This window comes from Watersipora subatra, chromosome 5 (assembly GCF_963576615.1).
Source record: "Watersipora subatra chromosome 5, tzWatSuba1.1, whole genome shotgun sequence".
NCBI classification, from domain to species: domain Eukaryota; kingdom Metazoa; phylum Bryozoa; class Gymnolaemata; order Cheilostomatida; family Watersiporidae; genus Watersipora; species Watersipora subatra.
Window position 1 is genome coordinate 323,153 of NC_088712.1, and position 27,488 is coordinate 350,640.

A 27,488-nucleotide genomic window follows, 5' to 3' on the forward strand; every position below is an offset into this window, starting at 1 on the left:
AGGCCAGCAAATTTTATTGAAATGATGATAATGCCAGACTTCCTATTCCAAACTAAAATGACTACGAGGATTGGTGCACAAGTTCGTTGGCCTGCTAAACATAGCATCTGACACTTGTGCACACTGTGACACTTGACATCTGACACTTGTGCAATGTAGTAGGCCTACCTACGCTTGCAAGGCAGAGCCTGTTGATCCTCATTATTAGCTTCATACTAATGCACAATTGCAGTACACGGGCAGTTTCATGTTTTGAAGAATGCAGATTCGTAGTATGCATGAACCGTTGGGCTTCAGGTAATGTATCATAAACATAAATGCGCAGTAGATCGTAGCAGGCATTTTACAGTAGGAGCGCAGTTGCAGTAAATATCTACGGCGCATTAGCAATCTGTAATGCACTGCAGAACTACTAATGCGTCACAACCTTGCATGTACATTACCTTCACTAAATGCATTATTTAAGGCATTGTTCATGCGAAGCATTGTAAATAGTTTTAAAAATAAGATGTCTTGCAATAGTCCTCAAATTCAGAGTATCTACATAAGATAACTCCTCGACAACAGAGAGTCATCCTTCCTTACTTTCTGGCTATCCAGTTAAAACAGCACTAAATACTAACAAAATATCAAAAGCAATCCATCTAATTGGGCAGCCAAATGGAACAATATTATAAAAAATCCATGCAGAACAGAAGTTGTTAATAAATACAGGACGCCAATGCTGCGGGTCGGATACTGAAGTCCGACTTCTTTTCACTTCCTTGACTTTTGTCTCCGAGTCTACACTGCAGAAAAAATCTTTACCCCAATAACTTAATTTTATTACCATACAGATATCAAAAAGCGCACACAAAAATTGGTATCACTTAACATGACCTTCTCAGACCAACATAAATATTAGTCAGATGGAATTACATAAGTAGGTGCAGCCGCACAGCATCTTCATCTTGTTTGATATCCTCAGTATGATGAAGCTTCATTGCAGAGCGAGAGATCAAGGAGAACGAAGATAGTAAAAAGTCAGAGCGAATAGAAAATAAATTTCTGTCAGACTCCGGAGTAGAGTGAGAAAAAATATATAAAAAGCAAAAATAAGGGGTAGAGGAGAAGCACCTTCTTCTGTTGCAGCTCTTCCACACACAGTAAGGATCCTGCGCTATATGTTGACCAGACAACTCCCAATAGCTACAAAAATATCACCAGAAATACATGCTGTTATATATTACATCTGTGATAAATATATTTTATAACAATATGTTGATGAAGAGGGCTACGTATGATACTGACAGCTCCTATGCTGCACTACCTGTGGAATTTGTGCACCCTTGGAGTTGTGGACACTAGGGTTGTAGACACTAGGGTTGTGGACACTAGGGTTGTGGACACTAGGTTTGTGGACACTAGAGTTGTGAACAATAGGTTGTGAACACTAAGAGTTGGAGACACTGTGAGTTGGGGACACTGAGAGTTGTGGACACTAGGGTTGTGAACAAAAGAGTTGTGGACACTAGATTCGTGGACACTGAATGTTGCGCACACAGAGTTGTGCAAGCAGGGGGTTGAAGAGACAGGGAGTTGTGCACACAATTACATGATGACTTGCACAGTTACATGCCTAGAAAAATGTTTAGCAAGCTGTCTACCAAAAGAATTATTGATCACAATGAAATTTGCATGCAGCAGCAAGCCAAGGTAAGTCACATATTTGCACCTCAGAGGATTCAATGTTGACGGCAGTTCTTAGCCAATTTATCCTCAAAAATATTTATTAATTTTTGAAAAATGCCTCTTCATGCCCTAAGACCAACTTCACAGTGTTTTATTTGAAAATAGGCCTGACCCCCTTGGCCTATAGACCTTTAACTAAGAACAACAAGAACTGGTTGATAGAGATCATTTTTAACGTGAACAAACCACAAAGTTACATGCGATAGCTTGTGAGTTTCCAAAAACGCCTTTTAACTTCAACTTTTAAATTTCAGAGAAGAAATTCTGATTTTCATAGATGTTAGTAGTATAACCCTTTAATACATTAACAGATGTGAAGATATGATTGGCTAAAACCATTCCACATGGTGAATCTTTTGATACCAAATAACTGTAATGTGAATTTTGTTGCAAGTCAACCTTTAAACAAAAATTTCCAATAGCAATAGAGATAACAAACTGATAAAACGACATTTCTGTGTTAGTACAGTAAAACCTCTACTTGCGAAAGTAATCTGGAAGGCATTTTGTATATAGAAACTAATTTTGCTATAGAAACGCTCTAATCCATATTAAGCATCGACAGACAAACAGACGGAACTGGGATAAAATAAGTGTGAAAATTATAAATACATTTAATGGTTGAAATCTGTAACAAATACATGTTAGAGTTATATTACTACATAATAAATAAAAAGGTACACATCGAAAAAGGAAAAAACAGAAATAATGTATAAAAAATATGAATGGTTTGTTAGTTTTCATTCGACATCAATCATCTAGACAAGGCTACAAAAAGACGACGGGACGTTGGAAGATGGTGGTCAGAAAAGGTAGTTGTTTTGTTGTCTTTGGTTTTGTTCAGAATATACAATATTAGAAACTAAGCAGTAAGATTTTTTTATCGATATAAACTGGAAAAAACTGTCACCATACAGAAAACACGGAACTGCAATTAGTTGAAATGAGTTGTCATACTTTGTATGTGATGTATGATAACTCCAAATCGTACAGCGAATAAAAACAACACACTTGTCTTTTACTGGCTTCCACTAGCAGAAGAAACTGAAGGAGATGTGTGTGTCAACTCCAACAAACGCGTGAAAGTACGAAACAAACAAAAATGTATTTAGAAGGTATTATAGAAGACACTATGATAGGAATCTTAAATACAATAGACCGTCCGTATCTAGAAATACCTTTTATAATCTAGAAAACAATCTAGAAATCGTAGCAAAAACTTTACATGAATTCTTAATGTTAACTGGAATTTAGGTTATAGGAGGCTCACGTTATTGGAGCATGTACTGTAATGAAATCAGTTAACCTGAGTTTAACGGAAGCCTTTCGTATCTAAAAATATCTTTCAGTCAAAGCAAAATTTCTACCATAAGATGCTTGGTAACTTGAAAATTTCCTTGTCTTTCTTAAGTAGAGGTTCCACTATATAATAACTGGTCAACTAACTATGATGATAAGACTGCGGTTATGTAGAATTGCTGAACGATTATATATTGTTCCACTCCTGAAATCCCTCCCGAATACCGTAGCGTTGTTTGTGACGTAATGGTTTTTGTAAAAAGAGTAGACTGTTGCTACCACAAACTCTTTTTCACAGAGTAGCATAGAAATGAACCCCCAGAAGGTACCTTGATAGCGTTGTGTAGCCAATGAATAGAGTGAGTCAATGGTAGCATGAGCCCAACAACAAGAAGTGGCAGCACTGAGTAGCCTATTACACCCAGACACTGTGAATAGTTGACATCTCCTCCCAGAACCCGGGCTAGTATAAAAATGAGCGCAGAACCGCAGAGCCATATTGTCATTATCCAGGAGAGCACCTGCAGTGAGAAGGTGAGATATGCTACAATTTGGCTATTCATATCTGGTTATAGAAGTTGTCTAACCTTTGACTAACTGAACTAGTAGACTGATAAATTCAATGATCATTTTACTAGCAAATAACACAAGTCTCGTTTTCTCCATATTTGGATTTATTAGCACTGAAGGTCATGAGAAGACAACTTCAACCATCTACAGACAAACATTAGTTAACTCAGAGATGATTTCATTACCTTATAAAATGTAAGTACAATAGAAAGTGTGTGCACATCAGCAAATAACCATTTGATAGATTTTCAGCTATAAGGAAAATTGCTCCGAGTAAAATCATAGCTCTAATTTAATAAATCTCTCTTAGCTCAGCAACATCAGAATAAAGCTGTATGTCCTTGAACCCTTGCTTTAAGCTGTGCGCTTTTGTAACCATCAACAATAAAATAAAATCACGCAAAAAAATGGTTATTGTCAAAGCAATGTACTAAAAATTGTACTGAAACAAACCATGAATAGACAACTCCTTCAGCTGCCCTTTAGCCATGACTTACGCTAAGTTGCCCGTAGAGGGAGACGACACCAAAGAGAAGGACAACGACTAATGGACCCCAGAAGTCAGGGTTGTCACGCACGATCTCTCTGTTGACCTTGAAATAAGGAAAAGGCAGCAGGACACATCTTATCTTATAGTAAATGTCAGACACATCAATATCCAGCTCCTCCCTAGAAAGAGACAAAGAAATTTAGAGTGAAAATAACTGCAGATGTCAATACATCTACATCAATGCGTGTTCCAACATACAAGATGAGAAATTTGTAATACGAAAAAACTTTGAGATACAAGATGGTTTTCAATTCGGTCATGAGGTGGCTGAGTATGTGAGGGGCAGCCTATGAGAACAGAACTATGAGGTTATGATATGAGGCCTGATGATGGAAACAGAATCACTCTATTTCATCAGACAAGTTTAAAAAGGTCGACTGAAAGTGAAGGTGAAAGTCAGGCAAAAAGTACTAACTGCAATATAATAACAAAATTAAAACAAGGGCAAAATTACAATAGAGTTTAGTGTAAGATCAAAACTTATTTTTAAATGCATGTATAGTAAGCTAAATTCATTTAAATTAAATTTAAAATTCATGTTATGTTAGCATCACAAAAATGTAGCATACCACGCCTGTTGCTTTCAAGCCTCGCACTGTGTTAGCCTCTACCATCGGTATGGAAGATGAGAACTTCACACAGTGCTGTATATAATAATGTTACATTTTATCGCAGACCATAACCCCGCAGATAAATGTAGGTATTTGTTACTTTGCGAGCGTAGATAGTGAACTAAAACAAATTAAAACCGTTTTTCAATTGCAATATCTTGTTTGTAAGTGTTTTTTTTCAGAGGGTAAAAACCGATTAATTTGTACAGCAGGCACTCCTACAACATTAATAATCTGTTCAAGGAATGTTTACATTATAGGGATTTTATGCTATAAGAATAGTAACATACATGTATGTAAATTGTCTAATCCGTTCCAAGATCTTTACAAAACTCACTCCTTTGGCCATGCAAAAAGGAACAACATGATGTAACTTTTTTAATTTGTAAGCTGTACAGTAACTGCAGTACTATTAGTTTACACCAACAATTTTTCCCCAGTTTATGATTGTAATAAATTTACAAGTTGATGGGGACTGCAAATCTTCAATGTTCATTTACAACGATGTGCTAATTTTTTCTAAAAAATAAAGTCTATTCTGAAAAGTTATATTAACAATAAATATTTTATGCGTCTACAATAAAGCAAAACAACAAAATATTTTTACTAAAGGATTTTTCTAGGATAAAAGAGACTTTTCGACGATACTCTAACTTGTGACATTCAGACTGGTTGATCGCCGCTGTAACACCTGCACCAATCGATCGCCTTTGTATTTATGAACAATTGTGCAGCTATCCTACTCTCTGTTTTGTTTTACAATCAATCCCGAGGAACTAAAATGCAGCGAAAGTTGTACATATAATGGATATAACGATATCCATATAATGGATATACCCATGTCGTCTTTTCTCTCACAAGTGCAGCGAGATAGATTAACATTCAAATCGAAATCGAGAACTCGCCTGACTTGACACTTTACGTTGTATGAAATCTTTTATGTAGTACACAGCAAAAACTTCACATAAATTCTTTATGTTATCTGAGATTTACATTATAAGAGTGTCTACTGTATTTAGTTATTTTATACTGTAAGAAAAATTGCTGTAAGATACGAGAGATGGACCGAAACGCATTAAACTCGTATGTCAAGATATGACTGTATTGGAGATTACCTGAGGTAGCTCCAGGGAAAACACAAACATTAGTTACAATACCTCTCAAGTCTGACGAGGTACCGGTGCAGACCAAAAAAGCAAACCTTAAAATCGTAATACATTACTGAATGAAATCAACCAAGAAACAAATTTGGACATACAACAGAGGCCTTATGTCTTCCTCATCTACTTCTTCATCCATGAGCCAACCGAAACCCTTCCTGCTGAGGAAGTCTGCTGCAACACCAGTTCTGTGATGGACAGTGGGCTCATGCAGAGGCGCTTCTGTCTTGCTTGTTTCTACAGTGATCTGACCATCCAGAGCACCTGCCAAGACATGACGCATTGTTATTCAAAACACATGTCAAAACGTGACACATCGGTGTTCAAAGTATTTGATAAGAGATGACAAAAACAAGAGTGTCATCAAAAGGCTTTGCCACTAGAAAATCATTAGAACTACATGTACCTGTCAGAGACAAGTAAGGTTACAGTCAACCAGTTTTATAATCAGATGTTTTCTTTGTGTATTCAAACCAGAATCTTTAACATAACCAGCAACAAAACTCGACATTGTGCCACTTCTATGAAATTTATATGTAGTTTATTTGTCAACTTTATTCATCAATAACGCCACATTTTACAATTATTTTTAACAAAATCAACAATTAATCACTATAAAATCGTAATTTCTAATAACACAAAACTTGAAATAATAATATTACTAAATGTGAATATAAAATAGTACTTCCGTATGGACAATATTCATCGTTTTTTCTCCCTGGTGCATCAATTAATAGATTTTTTGAATTACAAAGGAGAAATTTCAGACGTCAAATGTTGAAAATTATTTAGTAGAAACAGACAGACGGATACTCAGAGAAGTTCACATCATTATTATTATCATTATTATTATCATTACTCGAGGCTCATTTGTATATAGAAAAGAATGTAAGTTGAAGTTTGGCTGTCCAGATATGACCACTGCACAGGTCAAAGGTCAGGTTTTAAAAGTTCAATTGTATTTTGGTTGAATAGATGCTTGTGATAGTCTTTGATGTTTTATTAACAGCATCTTAAAAACACACACACCAACATGGTGGCAACCTGTTATTGATGCATAGTTTGGTAATGAACAGATTGGTCTGGGTCAGTAAATATAAACTGACTGTGATTGGCTAAAATTATTGGTTTATGATCTTGATTCAACTTTATTCATTTTCAATGCAGGCTAGTTGCATCCTACATGGGCTTTTGAATGACAATGGGGATTCACACCAATAACTATTCATCTATAAACGCTAGTAACATGTACAGTAATTCCTCCACACCAATAACTATTCATCTATAAACGCTAGTAACATGTACAGTAATTCCTCCACACCAATAACTATTCATCTATAAACGCTAGTAACATGTACAGTAACTCCTCCACACCAATAACTATTCATCTATAAACGCTAGTAACATGTACAGTAATTCCTCCACATCAATAACTATTCATCTATAAACGCTAGTAATATGTACAGTAATTCCTCCACACCAATAACTATTCATCTATAAACGCTAGTAACATGTACAGTAATTCCTCCACACCAATAACTATTCATCTATAAACGCTAGTAATATGTACAGTAATTCCTCCACATCAATAACTATTCATCTATAAACGCTAGTAACATGTACAGTAATTCCTCCACACCAATAACTATTCATCTATAAACGCTAGTAACATGTACAGTAATTCCTCCACACCAATAACTATTCATCTATAAACGCTAGTAATATGTACAGTAATTCCTCCACATCAATAACTATTCATCTATAAACGCTAGTAACATGTACAGTAATTCCTCCACACCAATAACTATTCATCTATAAACGCTAGTAACATGTACAGTAATTCCTCCACACCAATAACTATTCATCTATAAACGCTAGTAACATGTACAGTAATTCCTCCACACCAATAACTATTCATCTATAAACGCTAGTAATATGTACAGTAATTCCTCCACACCAATAACTATTCATCTATAAACGCTAGTAATATGTACAGTAATTCCTCCACACCAATAACTATTCATCTATAAACGCTAGTAACATGTACAGTAATTCCTCCACACCAATAACTATTCATCTATAAACGCTAGTAACATGTACAGTAATTCCTCCACACCAATAACTATTCATCTATAAACGCTAGTAATATGTACAGTAATTCCTCCACACCAATAACTATTCATCTATAAACGCTAGTAACATGTACAGTAATTCCTCCACACCAATAACTATTCATCTATAAACGCTAGTAACATGTACAGTAATTCCTCCACATCAATAACTATTCATCTATAAACGCTAGTAACATGTACAGTAATTCCTCCACACCAATAACTATTCATCTATAAACGCTAGTAACATGTACAGTAATTCCTCCACACCAATAACTATTCATCTATAAACGCTAGTAATATGCACAGTAATTCCTCCACACCAATAACTATTCATCTATAAACGCTAGTAATATGTACAGTAATTCCTCCACACCAATAACTATTCATCTATAAACGCTAGTAACATGTACAGTAATTCCTCCACACCAATAACTATTCATCTATAAACGCTAGTAACATGTACAGTAATTCCTCCACACCAATAACTATTCATCTATAAACGCTAGTAACATGTACAGTAATTCCTCCACACCAATAACTATTCATCTATAAACGCGAGTAATATGTACAGTAACTCCTCCACACCAATAACTATTCATCTATAAACGCTAGTAACATGTACAGTAATTCCTCCACACCAATAACTATTCATCTATAAACGCTAGTAACATGTACAGTAATTCCTCCACACCAATAACTATTCATCTATAAACGCTAGTAATATGCACAGTAATTCCTCCACACCAATAACTATTCATCTATAAACGCTAGTAACATGTACAGTAATTCCTCCACACCAATAACTATTCATCTATAAACGCTAGTAACATGTACAGTAATTCCTCCACACCAATAACTATTCATCTATAAACGCGAGTAATATGTACAGTAACTCCTCCACACCAATAACTATTCATCTATAAACGCTAGTAACATGTACAGTAATTCCTCCACACCAATAACTATTCATCTATAAACGCTAGTAACATGTACAGTAATTCCTCCACACCAATAACTATTCATCTATAAACGCTAGTAACATGTACAGTAATTCCTCCACACCAATAATTATTCATCTATAAACGCTAGTAACATGTACAGTAATTCCTCCACACCAATAACTATTCATCTATAAACGCTAGTAACATGTACAGTAATTCCTCCACACCAATAACTATTCATCTATAAACGCTAGTAACATGTACAGTAATTCCTCCACACCAATAACTATTCATCTATAAACGCTAGTAATATGTACAGTAATTCCTCCACACCAATAACTATTCATCTATAAACGCTAGTAATATGTACAGTAACTCCTCCACACCAATAACTATTCATCTATAAACGCTAGTAACATGTACAGTAATTCCTCCACACCAATAACTATTCATCTATAAACGCTAGTAACATGTACAGTAATTCCTCCACACCAATAACTATTCATCTATAAACGCTAGTAACATGTACAGTAATTCATCCACACCAATAACTATTCATCTATAAACGCTAGTAACATGTACAGTAATTCCTCCACACCAATAACTATTCATCTATAAACGCTAGTAACATGTACAGTAATTCCTCCACATCAATAACTATTCATCTATAAACGCTAGTAACATGTACAGTAATTCCTCCACATCAATAACTATTCATCTATAAACGCTAGTAATATGTACAGTAATTCCTCCACACCAATAACTATTCATCTATAAACGCTAGTAACATGTACAGTAATTCCTCCACATCAATAACTATTCATCTATAAACGCTAGTAACATGTACAGTAATTCCTCCACACCAATAACTATTCATCTATAAACGCTAGTAACATGTACAGTAATTCCTCCACATCAATAACTATTCATCTATAAACGCTAGTAACATGTACAGTAATTCCTCCACACCAATAACTATTCATCTATAAACGCTAGTAACATGTACAGTAATTCCTCCACACCAATAACTATTCATCTATAAACGCTAGTAACATGTACAGTAATTCCTCCACACCAATAACTATTCATCTATAAACGCTAGTAATATGTACAGTAATTCCTCCACACCAATAACTATTCATCTATAAACGCTAGTAATATGTACAGTAATTCCTCCACACCAATAACTATTCATCTATAAACGCTAGTAACATGTACAGTAATTCCTCCACATCAATAACTATTCATCTATAAACGCTAGTAACACGTACAGTAATTCCTCCACATCAATAACTATTCATCTATAAACGCTAGTAACATGTACAGTAATTCCTCCACACCAATAACTATTCATCTATAAACGCTAGTAACATGTACAGTAATTCCTCCACACCAATAACTATTCATCTATAAACGCTAGTAATATGTACAGTAATTCCTCCACACCAATAACTATTCATCTATAAACGCTAGTAATATGTACAGTAATTCCTCCACACCAATAACTATTCATCTATAAACGCTAGTAACATGTACAGTAATTCCTCCACACCAATAACTATTCATCTATAAACGCTAGTAACACGTACAGTAATTCCTCCACACCAATAACTATTCATCTATATACGCTAGTAACATGTACAGTAATTCCTCCACACCAATAACTATTCATCTATAAACGCTAGTAATATGTACAGTAATTCCTCCACACCAATAACTATTCATCTATAAACGCTAGTAATATGTACAGTAATTCCTCCACACCAATAACTATTCATCTATAAACGCTAGTAACATGTACAGTAATTCCTCCACACCAATAACTATTCATCTATAAACGCTAGTAACATGTACAGTAATTCCTCCACACCAATAACTATTCATCTATAAACGCTAGTAACATGTACAGTAATTCCTCCACACCAATAACTATTCATCTATAAACGCTAGTAACATGTACAGTAATTCCTCCACACCAATAACTATTCATCTATAAACGCTAGTAACATGTACAGTAATTCCTCCACACCAATAACTATTCATCTATAAACGCTAGTAATATGTACAGTAATTCCTCCACACCAATAACTATTCATCTATAAACGCTAGTAATATGTACAGTAATTCCTCCACACCAATAACTATTCATCTATAAACGCTAGTAACATGTACAGTAATTCCTCCACACCAATAACTATTCATCTATAAACGCTAGTAATATGTACAGTAATTCCTCCACACCAATAACTATTCATCTATAAACGCTAGTAACATGTACAGTAATTCCTCCACACCAATAACTATTCATCTATAAACGCTAGTAACATGTACAGTAATTCCTCCACATCAATAACTATTCATCTATAAACGCTAGTAACATGTACAGTAATTCCTCCACACCAATAACTATTCATCTATAAACGCTAGTAACATGTACAGTAATTCCTCCACACCAATAACTATTCATCTATAAACGCTAGTAATATGCACAGTAATTCCTCCACACCAATAACTATTCATCTATAAACGCTAGTAATATGTACAGTAATTCCTCCACACCAATAACTATTCATCTATAAACGCTAGTAACATGTACAGTAATTCCTCCACACCAATAACTATTCATCTATAAACGCTAGTAACATGTACAGTAATTCCTCCACACCAATAACTATTCATCTATAAACGCTAGTAACATGTACAGTAATTCCTCCACACCAATAACTATTCATCTATAAACGCTAGTAACATGTACAGTAATTCCTCCACACCAATAACTATTCATCTATAAACGCTAGTAACATGTACAGTAATTCCTCCACACCAATAACTATTCATCTATAAACGCTAGTAATATGTACAGTAATTCCTCCACACCAATAACTATTCATCTATAAACGCTAGTAATATGTACAGTAATTCCTCCACACCAATAACTATTCATCTATAAACGCTAGTAACATGTACAGTAATTCCTCCACACCAATAACTATTCATCTATAAACGCTAGTAATATGTACAGTAATTCCTCCACACCAATAACTATTCATCTATAAACGCTAGTAACATGTACAGTAATTCCTCCACACCAATAACTATTCATCTATAAACGCTAGTAACATGTACAGTAATTCCTCCACATCAATAACTATTCATCTATAAACGCTAGTAACATGTACAGTAATTCCTCCACACCAATAACTATTCATCTATAAACGCTAGTAACATGTACAGTAATTCCTCCACACCAATAACTATTCATCTATAAACGCTAGTAATATGCACAGTAATTCCTCCACACCAATAACTATTCATCTATAAACGCTAGTAATATGTACAGTAATTCCTCCACACCAATAACTATTCATCTATAAACGCTAGTAACATGTACAGTAATTCCTCCACACCAATAACTATTCATCTATAAACGCTAGTAACATGTACAGTAATTCCTCCACACCAATAACTATTCATCTATAAACGCTAGTAACATGTACAGTAATTCCTCCACACCAATAACTATTCATCTATAAACGCGAGTAATATGTACAGTAACTCCTCCACACCAATAACTATTCATCTATAAACGCTAGTAACATGTACAGTAATTCCTCCACACCAATAACTATTCATCTATAAACGCTAGTAACATGTACAGTAATTCCTCCACACCAATAACTATTCATCTATAAACGCTAGTAATATGCACAGTAATTCCTCCACACCAATAACTATTCATCTATAAACGCTAGTAACATGTACAGTAATTCCTCCACACCAATAACTATTCATCTATAAACGCTAGTAACATGTACAGTAATTCCTCCACACCAATAACTATTCATCTATAAACGCGAGTAATATGTACAGTAACTCCTCCACACCAATAACTATTCATCTATAAACGCTAGTAACATGTACAGTAATTCCTCCACACCAATAACTATTCATCTATAAACGCTAGTAACATGTACAGTAATTCCTCCACACCAATAACTATTCATCTATAAACGCTAGTAACATGTACAGTAATTCCTCCACACCAATAATTATTCATCTATAAACGCTAGTAACATGTACAGTAATTCCTCCACACCAATAACTATTCATCTATAAACGCTAGTAACATGTACAGTAATTCCTCCACACCAATAACTATTCATCTATAAACGCTAGTAACATGTACAGTAATTCCTCCACACCAATAACTATTCATCTATAAACGCTAGTAATATGTACAGTAATTCCTCCACACCAATAACTATTCATCTATAAACGCTAGTAATATGTACAGTAACTCCTCCACACCAATAACTATTCATCTATAAACGCTAGTAACATGTACAGTAATTCCTCCACACCAATAACTATTCATCTATAAACGCTAGTAACATGTACAGTAATTCCTCCACACCAATAACTATTCATCTATAAACGCTAGTAACATGTACAGTAATTCCTCCACACCAATAACTATTCATCTATAAACGCTAGTAACATGTACAGTAATTCCTCCACACCAATAACTATTCATCTATAAACGCTAGTAACATGTACAGTAATTCCTCCACATCAATAACTATTCATCTATAAACGCTAGTAACATGTACAGTAATTCCTCCACATCAATAACTATTCATCTATAAACGCTAGTAATATGTACAGTAATTCCTCCACACCAATAACTATTCATCTATAAACGCTAGTAACATGTACAGTAATTCCTCCACATCAATAACTATTCATCTATAAACGCTAGTAACATGTACAGTAATTCCTCCACACCAATAACTATTCATCTATAAACGCTAGTAACATGTACAGTAATTCCTCCACATCAATAACTATTCATCTATAAACGCTAGTAACATGTACAGTAATTCCTCCACACCAATAACTATTCATCTATAAACGCTAGTAACATGTACAGTAATTCCTCCACACCAATAACTATTCATCTATAAACGCTAGTAACATGTACAGTAATTCCTCCACACCAATAACTATTCATCTATAAACGCTAGTAATATGTACAGTAATTCCTCCACACCAATAACTATTCATCTATAAACGCTAGTAATATGTACAGTAATTCCTCCACACCAATAACTATTCATCTATAAACGCTAGTAACATGTACAGTAATTCCTCCACATCAATAACTATTCATCTATAAACGCTAGTAACACGTACAGTAATTCCTCCACATCAATAACTATTCATCTATAAACGCTAGTAACATGTACAGTAATTCCTCCACACCAATAACTATTCATCTATAAACGCTAGTAACATGTACAGTAATTCCTCCACACCAATAACTATTCATCTATAAACGCTAGTAATATGTACAGTAATTCCTCCACACCAATAACTATTCATCTATAAACGCTAGTAATATGTACAGTAATTCCTCCACACCAATAACTATTCATCTATAAACGCTAGTAACATGTACAGTAATTCCTCCACACCAATAACTATTCATCTATAAACGCTAGTAACACGTACAGTAATTCCTCCACACCAATAACTATTCATCTATATACGCTAGTAACATGTACAGTAATTCCTCCACACCAATAACTATTCATCTATAAACGCTAGTAATATGTACAGTAATTCCTCCACACCAATAACTATTCATCTATAAACGCTAGTAATATGTACAGTAATTCCTCCACACCAATAACTATTCATCTATAAACGCTAGTAACATGTACAGTAATTCCTCCACACCAATAACTATTCATCTATAAACGCTAGTAACATGTACAGTAATTCCTCCACACCAATAACTATTCATCTATAAACGCTAGTAACATGTACAGTAATTCCTCCACACCAATAACTATTCATCTATAAACGCTAGTAACATGTACAGTAATTCCTCCACACCAATAACTATTCATCTATAAACGCTAGTAACATGTACAGTAATTCCTCCACACCAATAACTATTCATCTATAAACGCTAGTAATATGTACAGTAATTCCTCCACACCAATAACTATTCATCTATAAACGCTAGTAATATGTACAGTAATTCCTCCACACCAATAACTATTCATCTATAAACGCTAGTAACATGTACAGTAATTCCTCCACACCAATAACTATTCATCTATAAACGCTAGTAACATGTACAGTAATTCCTCCACACCAATAACTATTCATCTATAAACGCTAGTAACATGTACAGTAATTCCTCCACACCAATAACTATTCATCTATAAACGCTAGTAACATGTACAGTAATTCCTCCACACCAATAACTATTCATCTATAAACGCTAGTAACATGTACAGTAATTCCTCCACATCAATAACTATTCATCTATAAACGCTAGTAACATGTACAGTAATTCCTCCACACCAATAACTATTCATCTATAAACGCTAGTAATATGTACAGTAATTCCTCCACACCAATAACTATTCATCTATAAACGCTAGTAATATGTACAGTAATTCCTCCACACCAATAACTATTCATCTATAAACGCTAGTAATATGTACAGTAATTCCTCCACACCAATAACTATTCATCTATAAACGCTAGTAACATGTACAGTAATTCCTCCACACCAATAACTATTCATCTATATACGCTAGTAACATGTACAGTAATTCCTCCACACCAACAACTATTCATCTATAAACGCTAGTAATATGTACAGTAATTCCTCCACACCAATAACTATTCATCTATAAACGCTAGTAATATGTACAGTAATTCCTCCACACCAATAACTATTCATCTATAAACGCTAGTAACATGTACAGTAATTCCTCCACACCAATAACTATTCATCTATAAACGCTAGTAACACGTACAGTAATTCCTCCACACCAATAACTATTCATCTATATACGCTAGTAACATGTACAGTAATTCCTCCACACCAATAACTATTCATCTATAAACGCTAGTAATATGTACAGTAATTCCTCCACACCAATAACTATTCATCTATAAACGCTAGTAATATGTACAGTAATTCCTCCACACCAATAACTATTCATCTATAAACGCTAGTAATATGTACAGTAATTCCTCCACACCAATAACTATTCATCTATAAAGGCTAGTAACATGTACAGTAATTCCTCCACACCAATAACTATTCATCTATAAACGCTAGTAACATGTACAGTAATTCCTCCACACCAATAACTATTCATCTATAAACGCTAGTAATATGTACAGTAATTCCTCCACACCAATAACTATTCATCTATAAACGCTAGTAACATGTACAGTAATTCCTCCACACCAATAACTATTCATCTATAAACGCTAGTAATATGTACAGTAATTCCTCCACACCAATAACTATTCATCTATAAACGCTAGTAACATGTACAGTAATTCCTCCACACCAATAACTATTCATCTATAAACGCTAGTAACATGTACAGTAATTCCTCCACACCAATAACTACTCATCTATAAACGCTAGTAATATGTACAGTGATTCCTCCACACCAATAACTATTCATCTATAAACGCTAGTAACATGTACAGTAATTCCTCCACACCAATAACTATTCATCTATAAACGCTAGTAATATGTACAGTAATTCCTCCACACCAATAACTATTCATCTATAAACGCTAGTAACATGTACAGTGATTCCTCCACACCAATAACTACTCATCTATAAACGCTAGTAACATGTACAGTAATTCCTCCACACCAATAACTATTCATCTATAAACGCTAGTAATATGTACAGTAATTCCTCCACATCAATAACTATTCATCTATAAACGCTAGTAACATGTACAGTAATTCCTCCACACCAATAACTATTCATCTATAAACGCTAGTAATATGTACAGTAATTCCTCCACATCAATAACTATTCATCTATAAACGCTAGTAACATGTACAGTAATTCCTCCACACCAATAACTACTCATCTATAAACGCTAGTAATATGTACAGTAATTCCTCCACACCAATAACTATTCATCTATAAACGCTAGTAACATGTACAGTAATTCCTCCACACCAATAACTACTCATCTATAAACGCTAGTAATATGTACAGTGATTCCTCCACACCAATAACTATTCATCTATAAACGCTAGTAACATGTACAGTAATTCCTCCACACCAATAACTATTCATCTATAAACGCTAGTAATATGTACAGTAATTCCTCCACACCAATAACTATTCATCTATAAACGCTAGTAACATGTACAGTGATTCCTCCACACCAATAACTACTCATCTATAAACGCTAGTAACATGTACAGTAATTCCTCCACACCAATAACTATTCATCTATAAACGCTAGTAATATGTACAGTAATTCCTCCACACCAATAACTATTCATCTATAAACGCTAGTAACATGTACAGTAATTCCTCCACACCAATAACTATTCATCTATAAACGCTAGTAACATGTACAGTAATTCCTCCACACCAATAACTATTCATCTATAAACGCTAGTAACATGTACAGTAATTCCTCCACACCAATAACTATTCATCTATAAACGCTAGTAACATGTACAGTAATTCCTCCACACCAATAACTATTCATCTATAAACGCTAGTAACATGTACAGTAACTCCTCCACACCAATAATTATTCATCTATAAACGCTAGTAACATGTACAGTAATTCCTCCACACCAATAACTATTCATCTATAAACGCTAGTAACACGTACAGTAATTCCTCCACACCAATAACTATTCATCTATAAACGCTAGTAACACGTACAGTAATTCCTCCACACCAATAACTATTCATCTATAAACGCTAGTAACATGTACAGTAATTCCTCCACACCAATAACTATTCATCTATAAACGCTAGTAACATGTACAGTAATTCCTCCACATCAATAACTATTCATCTATAAACGCTAGTAACATGTACAGTAATTCCTCCACACCAATAACTATTCATCTATAAACGCTAGTAATATGTACAGTAATTCCTCCACACCAATAACTATTCATCTATAAACGCTAGTAACATGTACAGTAATTCCTCCACATCAATAACTATTCATCTATAAACGCTAGTAACATGTACAGTAATTCCTCCACACCAATAACTATTCATCTATAAACGCTAGTAACACGTACAGTAATTCCTCCACACCAATAACTATTCATCTATAAACGCTAGTAACATGTACAGTAATTCCTCCACACCAATAACTATTCATCTATAAATGCTAGTAACATGTACAGTAATTCCTCCACACCAATAACTATTCATCTATAAACGCTAGTAATATGTACAGTAATTCCTCCACACCAATAACTATTCATCTATAAACGCTAGTAACATGTACAGTAATTCCTCCACACCAATAACTATTCATCTATAAACGCTAGTAACATGTACAGTAATTCCTCCACACCAATAACTATTCATCTATAAACGCTAGTAACATGTACAGTAATTCCTCCACACCAATAACTATTCATCTATAAACGCTAGTAATATGTACAGTAATTCCTCCACATCAATAACTATTCATCTATAAACGCTAGTAACATGTACAGTAATTCCTCCACACCAATAACTATTCATCTATAAACGCTAGTAATATGTACAGTAATTCCTCCACACCAATAACTATTCATCTATAAACGCTAGTAACATGTACAGTAATTCCTCCACACCAATAACTACTCATCTATAAACGCTAGTAATATGTACAGTGATTCCTCCACACCAATAACTATTCATCTATAAACGCTAGTAACATGTACAGTAATTCCTCCACACCAATAACTATTCATCTATAAACGCTAGTAATATGTACAGTAATTCCTCCACACCAATAACTATTCATCTATAAACGCTAGTAACATGTACAGTGATTCCTCCACACCAATAACTACTCATCTATAAACGCTAGTAACATGTACAGTAATTCCTCCACACCAATAACTATTCATCTATAAACGCTAGTAATATGTACAGTAATTCCTCCACACCAATAACTATTCATCTATAAACGCTAGTAACATGTACAGTAATTCCTCCACACCAATAACTATTCATCTATAAACGCTAGTAACATGTACAGTAATTCCTCCACACCAATAACTATTCATCTATAAACGCTAGTAACATGTACAGTAATTCCTCCACACCAATAACTATTCATCTATAAACGCTAGTAACATGTACAGTAATTCCTCCACACCAATAACTATTCATCTATAAACGCTAGTAACATGTACAGTAACTCCTCCACACCAATAATTATTCATCTATAAACGCTAGTAACATGTACAGTAATTCCTCCACACCAATAACTATTCATCTATAAACGCTAGTAACATGTACAGTAATTCCTCCACACCAATAATTATTCATCTATAAACGCTAGTAACATGTACAGTTATTCCTCCACACCAATAACTATTCATCTATAAACGCTAGTAATATGTACAGTAATTCCTCCACACCAATAACTATTCATCTATAAACGCTAGTAATATGTACAGTAATTCCTCCACACCAATAACTATTCATCTATAAACGCTAGTAACATGTACAGTAATTCCTCCACACCAATAACTATTCATCTATAAACGCTAGTAACATGTACAGTAATTCCTCCACACCAATAACTATTCATCTATAAACGCTAGTAATATGTACAGTAATTCCTCCACACCAATAACTATTCATCTATAAACGCTAGTAATATGTACAGTAATTCCTCCACACCAATAACTATTCATCTATAAACGCTAGTAACATGTACAGTAATTCCTCCACACCAATAACTATTCATCTATAAACGCTAGTAACACGTACAGTAATTCCTCCACACCAATAACTATTCATCTATAAACGCTAGTAACATGTACAGTAATTCCTCCACACCAATAACTATTCATCTATAAACGCTAGTAATATGTACAGTAATTCCTCCACACCAATAACTATTCATCTATAAACGCTAGTAACATGTACAGTAATTCCTCCACACCAATAACTATTCATCTATAAACGCTAGTAACATGTACAGTAATTCCTCCACACCAATAACTATTCATCTATAAACGCTAGTAACATGTACAGTAATTCCTCCACACCAATAACTATTCATCTATAAACGCTAGTAACACGTACAGTAATTCCTCCACACCAATAACTATTCATCTATAAACGCTAGTAACATGTACAGTAATTCCTCCACACCAATAACTATTCATCTATAAACGCTAGTAATATGTACAGTAATTCCTCCACACCAATAACTATTCATCTATAAACGCTAGTAACACGTACAGTAATTCCTCCACACCAATAACTATTCATCTATAAACGCTAGTAACATGTACAGTAATTCCTCCACACCAATAACTATTCATCTATAAACGCTAGTAATATGTACAGTAATTCCTCCACACCAATAACTATTCATCTATAAACGCTAGTAACATTTACAGTAATTCCTCCACACCAATAACTATTCATCTATAAACGCTAGTAACACGTACAGTAATTCCTCCACACCAATAACTATTCATCTATAAACGCTAGTAACATGTACAGTAATTCCTCCACACCAATAACTATTCATCTATAAACGCTAGTAACATGTACAGTAATTCCTCCACATCAATAACTATTCATCTATAAACGCTAGTAACATGTACAGTAATTCCTCCACACCAATAACTATTCATCTATAAACGCTAGTAATATGTACAGTAATTCCTCCACACCAATAACTATTCATCTATAAACGCTAGTAACATGTACAGTAATTCCTCCACATCAATAACTATTCATCTATAAACGCTAGTAACATGTACAGTGATTCCTCCACACCAATAACTATTCATCTATAAACGCTAGTAACACGTACAGTAATTCCTCCACACCAATAACTATTCATCTATAAACGCTAGTAACATGTACAGTAATTCCTCCACACCAATAACTATTCATCTATAAACGCTAGTAACATGTACAGTAATTCCTCCACACCAATAACTATTCATCTATAAACGCTAGTAATATGTACAGTAATTCCTCCACACCAATAACTATTCATCTATAAACGCTAGTAACATGTACAGTAATTCCTCCACACCAATAACTATTCATCTATAAACGCTAGTAACATGTACAGTAATTCCTCCACACCAATAACTATTCATCTATAAACGCTAGTAACATGTACAGTAATTCCTCCACACCAATAACTATTCATCTATAAACGCTAGTAATATGTACAGTAATTCCTCCACATCAATAACTATTCATCTATAAACGCTAGTAACATGTACAGTAATTCCTCCACACCAATAACTATTCATCTATAAACGCTAGTAATATGTACAGTAATTCCTCCACACCAATAACTATTCATCTATAAACGCTAGTAATATGTACAGTAATTCCTCCACACCAATAACTATTCATCTATAAACGCTAGTAACATGTACAGTAATTCCTCGCTACTTTGTGGTTCATTTTTTGCAGTTTCAGTACTTCACGGTTAAAACATGTTTGTTGAAAAAACTATAGAGAAATTTAAAATCATTGAAAATTTAAAATAAATATATATATATACATAATACATCTACAAACATGTGGCTTCCTTCTTATAACGAACCCAGTTAATCACAAGTATGAATAATCCGACCAGATGAAGTCCAAACTACGTCTATACTACGTAACTGCATTCTCTGGCTTAAATTACTGGAACTGAAGTTGAAATATAAACTGGAACTCAATCAAGATAACTCCAACTTATTTACCGGAAATATAGATAATAAATACAATATGTTTAATTGTGAATTGTAACACAAATGTAATTGTGTTAAAATTTGGCTCATACATTTACGTTAAAAATTAGTTTCTTTTTCGAGGATTTTCATTTAATACCAGGAATACAGGCTCTATCAACTGCAAAAAGTGAAAGATTCGAAAATCACTAGCACAATTGTTATAAAATATTTTAGAGATTTCTTTTTGGCAATTACATGTACGTAAGTTAAAATCATTTTTTATTAAAATGGAATTTATGTCATGAACTTTAATGAAAATGATTTTTTTACTCAGTTGTTTCATTGTTGACAAGTAACATTTTTTCTTTGAGCAAAATATAGCAATTCAGATAGCAGCACAAACGCTATTGCTATCACAAATCGTTGATTCATGTTACAAACATTCTGATAATACTTCCATGGTGGTACTAGAAAATCCAGCATGAGCGTCTTGACCTTCACACGAATTCACAAACAAATCTTATTGGTCAATCCATTTATCAATTTGACACATTGTTTACTAGCGCTGTGTGTGTTGCTACAGAAAATATTCACACTGCCTGTTGGGGAGCATTTCCAGGTGTGTGTGTGTGTGTCATTAAAACCAAAGTATTGGCATAGTATTCTATACATTCCTACACATTCGTAATTTATCGATATCACATTTGTATTCTGTTGATATCATATTATTATATATGTTATATTGTTATACATTGACATATAATAATATTGCAGTAAATTTACGTAAAACTTCCCAGCGCTAAAGTGAAAGGACAACTCCTCATTAAATGTCGGTGGCACTGAGAAGGGCCGAAGAAAGGACGAGAACAAAGGCAAAAACTACACTAGCAAGTCAATCAGGGCTTATTTATTTAACTAGAGGATTCAAATTCCAACGGCTAGCGGAGAACGGAATAAATCCAAGCTAAAATGCGCCCACTAAAGGAATCATAAGGCACCCGCTATCTTGGACTTACAAGCAGAACATCCTCTTAACTTCCAGAAAGAATATTCGTTGGTTCTTGGTTTTATTAATAACTCTTTTCCCATATTAATTAATGTATTACAAAGATGGAGCAAAACTTGTATATTATGTATCTACTTGTAAATAGCGTTTTTTTTAAAGTAACTGCCATTTTGGCCTTCAAATTTCAACTACTCGTAACCACCAATCACATGTTGAGTTTGCATATGCTTGCTTATATAAACAGTTGGCTTTGCATTTGGGGGCAGTCGAGACTTGGGTAGCATGGTGAGGCATACTATGATATCACAATAAATTTATTTTAAGTACAACACATCTCTTTTGTAACTTAAACAGCTTGGCTTAAAAGGTATGCTAGCCTATACACAGTCTGTTATTGGCTGTTATATAGCTTGATCTATCGGCTCTCTTTGGAATTGCGCTGGTATATATACAGTCCGTTATCGGCTGTTATACAGAGTCTGATTTATTGGCTCTTGTGGGATTTCGTTGGTACATCCACAGTCCGCTATCGGCTGTGTAATAGTGAGTCGGTATTAACAGCTTTTACGCTGGCAGGGATGGAAGTATTAGTCAAATTGGAAGTGCCTAAGCTACTATAACCAAGCATCAGTTCCTGCTTGGCCTGGTTCAGGGGTTGCCCTGATTTTACTTCAATATGTTATCAAATAACATATATTCCCACGACCAAACACAAACGAAGCGATTGTTTGGGAGATTTATGACAAATGCATATATGCACACAACTCACGAAAAATATTCATCGACGGCCGTCCCAAACCCTTGTACCGAAATCTCATCAACAAATTCAACCATTGTTCAATGGAGTCAATCAAGTATAATAACGATACAAAACACATATAAACCTATTTAAATATGTTACCAAGGCTTTATTATTTGTAGAAAATTTCCTAAACCTTACCCATCTGATTGGATTATACATAAATAGACAGATTAATTCGGTCCAAAATCGATATTAAAACTTGACAAGCCTTATTTTTATCAAAATTAAGACCGGCATACGAAATGTCAAGCGACAGAGAATAGAACCATTAAGTCGTGGGCATTTCACGAAAAAACATGTGCACATTTCACCAGTCTATAGTATTGTCGAATTACCGAAGGTTTCTGTAATTAACGTAGAAGTACGGAAAATTAATTGTTTCTTTTTTGCCGATTTCAAAGTAACTGACATTTTGGAGACTTGAGTACTTTGGTATTCCAACTGATGTCCAAAGCAGTGAAAGTAAAAGGAAATGACGATGGTATTTTTTCTAACGATTCTTATGAGAATATTAGGCCTACAATATTTAATTATAAGAATAATTATTCGGTTTTATAAGAGTTAATTATAAGAATAAGCATTCGAATTTACAAGGTCGAAGTATATAGTGACCGATGTTGGGCAAGATATTACTGTTATTATTTTTTCTAAATAGTTTTGTTAAATAGATTTCTTTAAAATCAGAATAAAAAATAAAGAAATATAAAATAAAAATAAAGAATAACGTGCACATTTAACCAGTCTATAGCATTGGCGAACTGCGGAAGGTTTCTGTAATTAACGTAGAAGTACTGAAATCATTTCTTTTTTGCCGATTTCAAAGTAACTGACATTTTGGAAACTTTTGAGTACTTTGGTATTCTAACTGATGTCCAAAGCAGTGTAAGTAAAGGAATAGACAATGATATTTTTTTCTAACGATTCTTATGAGATTATTACAATATTTAATTATAAGTTTGGATGACTATTGAAGTGTTATAGTCACACTAACAACATCAATGATGGGGAATGTGTTACTGTTATTATTTTTTCTAAATAGTTTTGTAAAATAGATTTTCTAAAGATCTATATAAATATCACAACTTCTTGATATTGTTAGCTATGACGTCTTGAAATGTACACATAATTGTGCATTGGTCTTCTATTATTACTGTATTACTATATTAACAATACTGATTATTCTAATAACATCTGTGCATTTTACTTCTAATATTGTATTTATCCTATTGCGGAGGAGAGATATAAACATATAATCTTTTCCTTTCATTATTGCTGTTTCTTGTACATAATAACACCCACTACATTACAGCTACCATTGCAGTTATCCTATTGCACTGCAGTGCCATTTGACCGCTAATATTGCATTTTTCAACCATCAGCCCTTTCTTTTTTCCAATGTCACTTTGGGCTGTATGACAGGGGAATTTCTAGTATTATATGTTAGATTGCAATAAATCTGAAGCTAACGATGACCAATGGTAATGGAGTTCCACTACCACATTTGCATCACGGGTCTATAATAACCAGCTGAATCCACATAATTAACAAGGCTCTCTTTAGTAATTCCACTTGTTTCAAGTACCACAGCTTGAAAAGTATGTGAGAAGTGGCAAAGCATTTAGGATCAATGCTATAGTATTAGATTCATAACACGGTTCTAGATGCACACATAAGCATAGTTTTTTTATAAGGATGAAGAAACAGCAACTGAATTTAGTGGTGATAATTTTTATAAGTTCAGTGTTTTATGCAATGCTGAAAATACCAATTGTATTTTAGCTGTTTATTTTATTTATTAGCTGTTTTCTTAAGCTCAAATATTATAATATATTTATGCCAACAATACATAAGTAAGAAGCCAACACAAAGCCATAATAAAATCACAATTTCCAACAGTCCTGAAATTTTTGACAAAACTGCGTCTCAATAAAATTGGCAAATCGTACTCGCGTGGCAGTGATATTTATCGTAAAGTAGGGAAGAACTATAGGAATTATGTTAAGAAACCAACCAGATGAGCCAGTAGCAACAGCATCTACATTAGTATCAATAAAAGTCAAATCTTGTTTGCCACTGATCAACGGAGAAAAGCTAACGCTATCAGGGTCTTCTCCAAAGTCGATGATATGCTGTTGACTAGCCATTTTATCAACTAGCTACGGATTTTGGATGAACTGTGATTATTGCGCCAATGCCGTTAAGACATGTCGACATAATAATGACTTATCAATAGCATTTGGAAAAAAATGATGGCAAACGTTACAATCAACGGGCGCTTGAATAAATTCTTTTACGTCGAGTCGCAGTTGACTTAACCAAAAAATTACAAAAGCTAAACTATGATACTGATGTCAAGGTCACTATAGCAAATTTCTAACATCGATGTGTTCTGCGGTGATAGACTTGAATTTTAGAAGTTAAAAACAACAGGTGAAGGCTATCAGAACAGTTTTTACGCACCGTAGGGCTGGTGATTTGTCAGACAATTCTCACAATTTTGTCTCTTCTCAGGATTTTATTGGGAATTCTAGTAATCAAAAATTTGGTATACTGAGCAGTATTTCTCCACTTTATAGTAGTACATGGTTTGGTTAAATAATCTTTAGCAAACCAGCTGTTATAGGTGTTTGTGGATAAATTATGTTATGCACAACCATTCCGAATTCACACACAAAATCCGTGTTCTGATTGTTTTTTTAGTTTATTCTATTTTTACTATGTTTAGTTTGTGTGCTTTTACTTAGCTTGTGGGAACTAATTTGCTTCTAGTGAAAGTGTTAAGCTATTGTAAGCATTACTGATATTTACCACTAAAAGTTGCTTCTTTATTCTATAAGTCAAACAATGAAATACACAACTAACACAATTATAAAACAATAATATTAATGACAAAAAGTTTGAAGAGCTAATAAAAGTTACATCCTTACCCGAACGGTCGTCCATGCCTGTTTGCTCCGTCCCATATGGCTGTGAGTCTCGACAGTCAATGAGAGTCGTGACAGTCCATAAGTAGAAAGTTTCATCAGTTGAGATAGTACAAGAGGCTCAGTTGATGAAAGAGAATGAGGCTCCATAAGCGTAGAAAAATAGAGGCTCCTTAACAGGCAGAAGGGAGAGCGCCTAAGTAGGCCCTCGGAAAGAGGCTGAGTCATTGGAGCTGTTCTCTTTTATAGATATTTGACATGTAGGACGGCTTGACTGTGAGAGTAGGTTGAGTGTTAAGGTTTAATGCTCTATGTCAGATGTGCGAAGATATCTTGTTTGCGCAAGTCTTCAACTAGTGCACGTAATATGTATTGCTTAGCTTGTTGGCAGGTCTAGGTTGTTTATGTCTATCAGATAATTTCTAAGCTTGTGGTATTCTACTCCAACAACAATCTGTGAAACAACACTTCTGTGATAAACTGATGAATTGGCTTTGAGCCCTTGTCAAGCTGTTGAACTTTGAGCACTCAAAGGTAACATTTTTGCTGGCTCAGTGTCTGCTAAACATGTTTAAGGTGCTGGTAAGAGTCCTCCCATCTTCTGCAGCTTGAAATGTGAATCGATTGAATATAGGTACATTATCCCACAAGTAGTAATAAATTATCAATTTGCTGTTTTTGAACGGATTTAGAAAGAGCATTCAAGTACATACTAAAGCTGGCGTGGAACTTGAAAGGCCCGCTTGTAATCCTGGTTCAATGATCATTCAGAACTATAATTTAAGCCATTTTTAAAAGAGGTGATCATAAGCGCCCCTTGAATTACAGACCTTTACAATCCTTTACTTGTATGGGACCTAATTACTTCTATGGCATCGTTTTTTTTTTATAAATAATTAATCCCAATCCACACACAACATTAGTTTTGCATTTGCTTTGTCATCCTATTCTATTTTGACTATGTTCAGTTTGTGCACTTTTGCTTAAGCTATGTGGACTAATTTGATTATTACTGGCTCAGACAATAGGGAAGGTGTTCAG

At 34.2% G+C, this 27,488-nt stretch overlaps 2 protein-coding genes across 2 annotated transcripts in view; one reads left to right on the plus strand and one right to left on the minus strand.

Annotated features, from left to right (window-relative positions):
• The window catches only part of LOC137397626 (general transcription factor IIE subunit 2-like), a 156,629-nt gene that overhangs the window by 120,446 nt on the left and 8,695 nt on the right, over positions 1-27,488 (plus strand). The window lies entirely within an intron of this gene.
• On the minus strand, positions 488-25,667 carry LOC137396545 (protein YIPF4-like). The gene is made up of 5 exons (XM_068082856.1): positions 25,535-25,667; positions 6,020-6,185; positions 4,098-4,269; positions 3,360-3,551; positions 488-1,188 (listed from the first exon to the last, which is right to left on the minus strand). The coding sequence occupies exons 1-5, from the start codon at positions 25,665-25,667 to the stop codon at positions 1,051-1,053; spliced, it is 801 nt and encodes a 266-aa protein (XP_067938957.1). The 3' UTR covers positions 488-1,050.